This window comes from Ceratosolen solmsi, unplaced genomic scaffold (assembly GCF_000503995.2).
Source record: "Ceratosolen solmsi marchali unplaced genomic scaffold, CerSol_1.0 scaffold11, whole genome shotgun sequence".
Lineage (NCBI taxonomy): Eukaryota > Metazoa > Arthropoda > Insecta > Hymenoptera > Agaonidae > Ceratosolen > Ceratosolen solmsi.
This window is the reverse complement of record NW_011948416.1, coordinates 7,076,329-7,084,525: the sequence shown is the minus strand read 5'-3', so window position 1 is coordinate 7,084,525 and position 8,197 is coordinate 7,076,329. Positions and strand designations below refer to the sequence as shown.

Here is an 8,197-nt window from a genome sequence, read left to right as displayed (position 1 = left end):
GCATATAGAGCGTAAGAATTTCTAAAAAGTGAGATAACCACGAAGAGTCTTCCTCGAAAAAGATTCCTCGATTTTGTGCACGGCATTGTAAAGCCAGACGAGTAAGGGCTTGGCGCATGCGTATAATCGAGACACCAATCGCTCGCTCGGCTCTCCGACTTCGCCACTTGACGTCACTGCGGCACGAGAGTCGTCTGCACGTAGTGACGAGGGCGCAGACTCGGCACATCGATCGATCGTAGGTAAGCGAGTGTGCGTGTGCGTGTGCGCGCCTATTACTCTCTTCGTGGGCGCAAGGACAAGGAAAGAGGCCGATCATCGGCGGCAAAGGCAGTTTTTCGGGCGCCTCGCTGTTGTCGGCTGGACTCGAGCCTCGTCGAGGCAGCTTCATCGGAATACGCCGATAAACTAGGCGAGAGCAGAGCCCGACAACTGGCCGACTAAGGCAGAAAGAGTAAGAGGAGCGCGGTAGGGTCGTCGCAATGTCATTCTCCCGTCGGCGCTTCGTACTCGGCGACTCGCTCGCGCCCTGAATCCGGATCTCATCGTCGTCGTCGTCTTCATAGCTGCTCATCGAGAGCCCGAGGTCGCAATATGGGCAAGCCAGTACCAGTGGAGGATCTGGTCATACCGCCCCAGGATGGCCGTATATGCGGGACCATCTGCATTTGTCAGATGACGGCTGTCCTCTCCTCCGTGGCCCTGGTCTATTTGACCGTGGCGATTTATATGCCGAGCACCCGAGCGTTCCAGTCCGGTATAAGCGAGGTACCGGCCATGTGCACGACCATACGGGCGACGAACGCCGACAACTGCGACTGGGGCAGCTGCGGCGAATGGTGCCTCTCGAAAACCTCCGGGCCCTGCGTGCAAATCCACGTGAACTTGCGCCGAAACGGCTCGTCGATCCTCCTGGCCAACTGCACCAATACCACCAACAAGACGTGTTATGGCATCGATCAAGAGAACGCCAAGAAGTCCAAGTGCATTGCCGACGAGTGCCGGAACCTCACGGGCACTTTCAATTGCACCGCCGGTGTTTGCATTAACATCACGGACGCGTTCGAGTGCGTCTTCCACGACACGGATCCACCGCTCAAGTGTTCAGGTAGGCGCGGGAAGATCACGTGTATCGACATAGACGGGTTGTTCAATTGCAATCGTGGCACTTGTGCCAAGATCCGCACCCCGTACAATTGCGACCGACGTTGCGTCGACATCCCAACCAGGAACAAAAATGTCATTTTGCTCAGTGGCGACAAGGTGTACCTAAGCTCGTGCGAGAGTGCTATCGATACGGAAAGTGAAAAGGAGATCTGGAACGAAAGTAGGGGCGACGTGATGATGGCATCGTGTTATGGGATCTACAACACGAGTCTCGGCGTCGAAGCCGTCGACTGCATCAATGGATCCGTTCTCGAGAAGGACATGCTCACCGACCTCACCAATTTCACGTACCTCTCCTACCTCAATATATTCGCCACGAAGCCGCTGGATGACACGCGAAAGGTCACGCCCCCCGAGATCGACCTCATAATCGCGAACGAGAGCCGCCTACTCATTAATCTCGAGGGTTGCGTCAACACCCTCCGCGACGAGTGCAAATTTTTTTTGCTCGAGTACGGGAAGGACGGCTCAGACCACAACGCGCGAGCCCGATTCCCGTGCTACTACGCGGAGGGTAAGACGAGCGTTGTCGTCTCACGATTCAACCTCAATTCAACGTACAAGGAGTTCCTCGTTGCCTTCCTACTGCCCAGCATATTGTTCGTCGTCAGCTGCTTGACGCTTATACTCTGCCAGAGAACCGTGGTCGTCGGCGACGACGCCAAGATGAGGTTTAAGGGTACGCCCGGAGCTGCCTTGGCCGCTCTTGCCCTCGAAAAAAGCGCTTCTGGCAACCTGGCCGATGCCGGCGGAGGAGATTCCGTCATGGCGCTCTGAGATCCGTCACGTAAGAGCATCATCACTCTATCTGAATATACTCTATACTACCGCCACTACCATCACTACTACATTCATTGATATCATCTACTTATACGCACATGCATACACGCGAGCGCGCTCACGTATGTACGCATCTGTATACATATATATATATATATATATATATATATATATATATATATGCGTGTACATTAATATGTGCGTGCGCAAATGCTGAGAGAGAAATTTTATATATTTTTATTGGCACCATTTTTTATTCGCAAGGCTTCGTCGTCGAGGTCACGAGCACCTTCATGCCAATATAAATTATTTATTTTGCTTCTATAAGGTTGACGTGGATTCGATTTTTCACCTGGATGGACACGCAGAACACATTTTCGAATATTCGCTAAGCAGCTTAGCACTAATGTCTTGGAACGTAATTGTGAAATGAAATATATATATATATATATATATATATATATATATATATGTAAGCGTGCGGGTGCTGTACGATGATGGCTGTGGGTGCATATGTAAACTCGAGCGCGTACACATGCGAACGTACGTATGCATGGGCGCGCGTGTACACGGCACTTGATAATGGAAATGCGAGCGTGTTGCGCGTATGCGTTTACAAATGATAAATACGCGGGTACCCATGTGTGCGCGCCCATGCATACATCCTGAGTATGTGCTAATGAGTGAAAATGTATCCGTTTGTAAGCAAATTTGTGCCCCATATAATTTTCGGCAATTTGACGTATTAATAGTTGGGTATGTCAAAAAGTTAGTGCGTTCAATGGTTCATAATAGTATTAGAGTAACTGATGGATAAGAGACCCATGAGAATTATACGTCCCAATGTTAAATACATTCTTTTTCATCTCCAAGCAAACATTAATACACTTTTTACTAAAAGACAGTTTGTTTACAGCAGGACTCTTTTTCATCTTACAATAAAATATTGAGAGATTAGAATAATTAATGACCGAAAGACGACAATTTGATAAAATAGATCATCAAAAACATCACCTTCAATTGAATTATCCAATATTATACAAAATAAGCTTCTACATTTCTTATAGGATATCCCTTAAAGTTTTAAAGATAAATTATTGGAGGCTACGCTATTTTACGAATAATGATATTTATTATTCAAGTGAATTTGAATCATAGATTGAAATTGCAACAATTGAGCCAGATGCCTTAATGACAGAGATGCTAAAGCACCAAGTTTCTGTAAAATAAATATTATAGTCGTATTGTCTAGCATTGTTTTCTCGGCTTAACACAAGAAAGTATGAAATTTTGTAAAAACAGCAAATAATAAGCATCACGTGCATTTCTTAAGACACAATATTTGAAGAATATATTGATAGATATTGTCGCTGTTACAAAAACTAGTCAATGTACTAATAAATAAATAATATTTTACAATATTTGTGGTATTAATTTTTCTTCATTACATTAAAAATTCCAATTTTTGTTTATCATTCTTTTTAAAAACAAGAAATTTCCTACTTTAACGGCAATAACCGCTTATTCGAGCTTACTCATTTCCTATTAATTGTAAGTAACGTCAATCAAATCGATATTTTTTATTTCTTTTTTCAGGCATTCCCCTCCTGGAGGAGAGTCCGACTCGACAGTCGATATTCTCCTTACGCGGTCACTATTAAGGTGTCGTCGGGGCGGGTTGGGGTGGGGAGGGGGGGAAAGCGTGATTCGAATTCTAATGATCCTATCTGCGCGACATGCTAAAAGCTGCTTTCAAAGGCGATTAATGCGATTGTATGGGAAACTTGAATTGAACAATGAGCAAGAAGTCTAAACGGAAAAGCCCAACGAAGTCATTCCGATAAGCCGTGATTTTTTATTCTCGCTACTTACACATTCGCCGGTAATTTGTACGCCGTTGCTTTCATACGGGGCAAAGGAAATTGACATTGATAATGAGTCGAGTAGATAGATAGCACTAAACACATGTACTCCTTTTAAACGCACCAATAAAATACGCAAGATTAATTATGAACACGATTACAAAATACAAGCTCGTATAAAAAGGAAACGCGTATTCCAGATATTTCCAAAACAAGCCTCTCAACGTCCCAGTGTAGAAACAATAGATAGATAGGCAAATAAATAAATTAATTAATAAGTGAATACACGCATAGCTGGATAAGTAAAAATGTTCAAACAAAGTATATCTAATTAATAATAAAGTGAAAGAATAGCTGATCGCGGGAAGGGGACGCGTCGTCGTAAGACAGAAAATATAGCCATCCGCTCTTACTGATAGATGATAAATTCGTGACACGCGACCTCTCCCTCCTTCGCTCGCTCATTCCGCCGCTCCAAGTGTCAAGTCACCGGGGCCCTCGGCCCTTTCTTCCCGCGCCCTTCACCGTAAAACCGTCGAGACGGGCTCGGGCGGCAGAATTCGGGGCAGGCCGGTGGCCTCGGCGAAGAGGCGCTTCTATCGCGCCCTGCGCTACGGCACCTCGGTCGAGTCGGACGAGGCGACCATCATCATGGGCGCCGAGGAGGACGAGATCGAGGACGACCGGGGCAGCCGACGCAAGTCCAGCCTTGGGAGCGGCTCGGGCCTCGGCAGTGAGGCCGGCAGCGGGCTCAATGACTCTCGGATGCTTGGCGGCGTCCTGCCAGTGCTCGAGGTCGAGAGTCTCGTCGAGAAGGCGAAGTTCTATACATCCCTATGTCTGGGCTCGACCGCCATCCTCGCGGTTTTCGCCTTCCTCTTCGCGATCCCGTTCGTCGTCGAGCCCGCCATCTCGACCATACTCGCTGACTTCTCACCGCGACCCGTCGCCTGCACCACTACAAGGCACATTCTCGCCGAGGGTCTGAAGAACTGCTCTTGGGCCAGTTGCAGAGAAGGTAGGGGACTTTGACGTGGACCAGGGAGGTGGATTTCGTTGTCGTTGAGCGTCCGATGAGCGCCAACGGAACGAATCGGGATCAATTATCAAAGATCTTGATTATTAATATCTTAATTATTGTAAGAGGCGCTGCCACGATTGATTCACAATGTTTAATTACTAGAGGATGTGGTCAAGCTTGATTTATCGCTTATTATAATAGTACCGTTTAAGAATCTCCACATCCAATACATAATTGTATGGACAAGGTCCCTTATATGTGTGTATGCGCGTCCGTGCGTGCGCGTGTGTGTTTCATTATATGTTAATTAAAACATCTAATTTTTCCTTGCTTATCTATTTATTTTAAACGCGAGGCGCATACACGAGATTTTATTTAAGTAACGAATCAATTAGCCAGAAGAGTTGATGTTTCTAAAATGTACGCGTGCACATTGATAATTATGCTCGCTGTGAGCACACGAGGCTGATATTAAGTAAAAAAAATTGCAGGCTGCACTGCAGCGGTAACGAGCTGCCACCAGATCCGCGTCAACTACACGAAGCTGACGTACGAAGAGTTCATGGCCAAGCCACTTGGGAGCATACCCTGGGACGTCTTGGATACAAAGTTTTATGTGAATGCCGAAGGCTGCGGATACCCGGATACCGGTGTCGTTTGTTCCGAATTTGCCAACAAATTCGGCAATAACAGCCACGGGAAAATCTTCCCTTGCTATTATAGCCGAACGTATCCGGAAACGGTCGTGTCCAGGTAAGCTTTTGTTATCTATTCGATGGTACACGAGTATATCACGCGAAATGAATAACTATTTGCCACTTTAGATCTCTTTTATCAGTCTTGTTGACTTCGGGATTTTTCGCATCCATTATCGATTATTCCTTTCAAATTTTGGAAATACACAGAATATGCATGACGAGCTAAATAAAGCGAGCTAAATTTCCGAGATTGTCGGCAAGCCTCGTAAATTTAACCTACAATTAAGAAATGTTAACGACCATTAATTAGACTTAGTAGAGATATGTCATAAAAGAGCAAAGTTATTATCCGAACGAAGAGAGACATTGTACCTCATACAAAATTGTATCGCGTGTTAATAATAAAATCGAGATATTAAATAACACTAGCGCTTGTCACCAATTGTTTCCAGATATTCCTGGGAAGAGAATTTGCGCAATCTAATACTGGCTTTAACGATTCCTGTGATGCTATTCGTCTTATCGTTGGCCGTGCTGTGCTACTGGTATTGTCCACCGGTGAACAAGTCGTGCAGTGGTCCCAGAAGAAGTCTCATTGACAAGTATGAGAGGAAGGGAGAGTAAGTAACTTAAGTTTGTGTGCGGCGTAAAATAATTATAATGTAGTATAACAGCGTAAAATAATTATAATGTAGAAGTTATCTTGACAATGCTTGTACATTAGTGCTGCTCTCCTCCCCCCCCCTGGCCTTAGTATCGCTGTTTAATAGACTTTTATTCTCATGTCAATTTTTTTACTTAACATTACGAACAACATCTATCGGTCGTTTTAATAATACTTTCAAACACACATGATTGAATGCATTGTGCAATTTACGTTAACTGTCAATATTGTTAAATCAAATTATTATATAGTATATGTGATCTTTTGTATAATATTTAAATCAATGACTGTATATCGAAAATATGACTTCAAATTGCAGAGTATTCTGTAGTTTTACTAATTTAGCGATAATTAATAAGTTTGAATTAATAAGAATATACGTTTTTTAGCTCGATAATATTACATAACTTAAGAATTATTAATACGCTTTAATTCTGACTAAGTTAAATAATTGACATAAAAATTAGCCTTAAATTATTGAAATATGATGTGAATATTTTTCATTACAATGCACTTGAAACACAATTAATAATGAGAATATATTATAATATTATTCTTGCATTTAATTAATTCTTAAACTTAATCTATTGTATTGTCGAATATTTACATCTTCAATATAAACACGTATTTTTGTAAAAAAAATATTTCACTTAGTTAATGACATTCTAATATTTCTTCGATAATATAGTTATACATTATCGATAGATCATTCCAATATATACCTTCGCCTAAAATTCTATAACATAATAGCCAGTGCGCCATTATGAAAGAAACGCTCGTGAACTTAGAACTTTTATTGCAATGAATAATAGACAACCGATAGTAGGTAGTTTAAAATTATTATCAATAAAGGCAGGTGTCACCGATGAATCTCCTATTTATCAAAAGATAAAGAAAAATAATCAGCGAAAATTGCTTCGCGTAAGTGACAATGGGCTATGCTTGAATTGTTGCAGCATTCTCGGTGAGGAAGATTTCGAAGAGGACGAAGAGGAATACTGACTGTTGCCTCGGGCTCACCCCCCGGCTCGGGAGTGATGCCAACTTAACCGCAAATCACAAGACTCAAACGTTAAACTAAACGCTCGTCGTAAATATTGACATAATCGTAAAATCTCGCCATACAAGATGCTTAAGTGCGGAACAACGAATCACACGAATCCATTTTTAGCAATGGAATATTATTTATATTGTTATTAGTTAGAGCTGTGCTCGAGTTATATTGGCGCTTTTTAGCGATGATTATCGAGTTCGATTGTAGTGTTTCGAGCCATTATGCATTATGAAGGTTGTAAGAATAGATAAGTAATTTATTTATATTTCGATTGAAATAATAATTCACCGCTAATTATAATTCAAGCAATTATTCAAGCGTTAACGATCACAATTTTTCTAATCTTGAGCATCAATTGGTGTTTAAAGACGTCATGTTATCGTAGAAAGAGTTTAAACAACTTTGCCCATTTAATATTTATTTATCGAGTATAATAATAGAAATTCTTTGTAGCTAATAGAATAGAAATATCAAAAGATTATTTTTTACACCTGTAAATTAATACTTTGTAATGTACTTGCATTTGACTTAAATAATAAATCGTTAATAATTTTACCAACTAATGATTATATTCTACAAATATATTGCACAAATGTTAAAAATATTTTATATTTATTTTTTATTTACATACTATATTATTATTAATTTGTGGACTATTTTATTATACTATATTAGTACCATGTAATAAGCATATAATGTTTTAATTGCTGATATAAATTTGTCTAATTTCCTAATTTGCGCAGTATTGATGGCAATTAAAATTAGCTTTATTATGATTTTCATCACTCCCAATCGTAATTTCATTTGTCAAATTATTCAATTTGTCTATAATTCGAAGAAGTTCATAATACAAAAGGAGTTATAACATTTAATATAACGATATTTTGCATAATCAACAAATACAAAAGTCAAAATAATTACAATAATAGATAATTAAGCAAAGACATATAA

General features: G+C 41.3%; 2 protein-coding genes across 2 annotated transcripts; both read left to right on the top strand.

Annotated features, from left to right (window-relative positions):
• Positions 1-313: 313 nt before the first annotated feature.
• Teh3 (tipE homolog 3 phospholipid transfer protein) lies at positions 314-1,949 on the top strand. Its single transcript, XM_011495786.1, has one exon. The coding sequence runs from the start codon at positions 595-597 to the stop codon at positions 1,942-1,944; it is 1,350 nt and encodes a 449-aa protein (XP_011494088.1). The 5' UTR covers positions 314-594; the 3' UTR covers positions 1,945-1,949.
• A 2,563-nt stretch (positions 1,950-4,512) lies between these two features.
• Teh2 (tipE homolog 2 phospholipid transfer protein) lies at positions 4,513-7,241 on the top strand. Its single transcript, XM_011495784.1, has 4 exons — positions 4,513-4,827; positions 5,322-5,583; positions 5,981-6,148; positions 7,149-7,241. Exons 1-4 carry the CDS (start codon positions 4,575-4,577, stop codon positions 7,192-7,194), a joined length of 729 nt encoding a protein of 242 aa, XP_011494086.1. The 5' UTR covers positions 4,513-4,574; the 3' UTR covers positions 7,195-7,241.
• Positions 7,242-8,197: the final 956 nt, after the last annotated feature.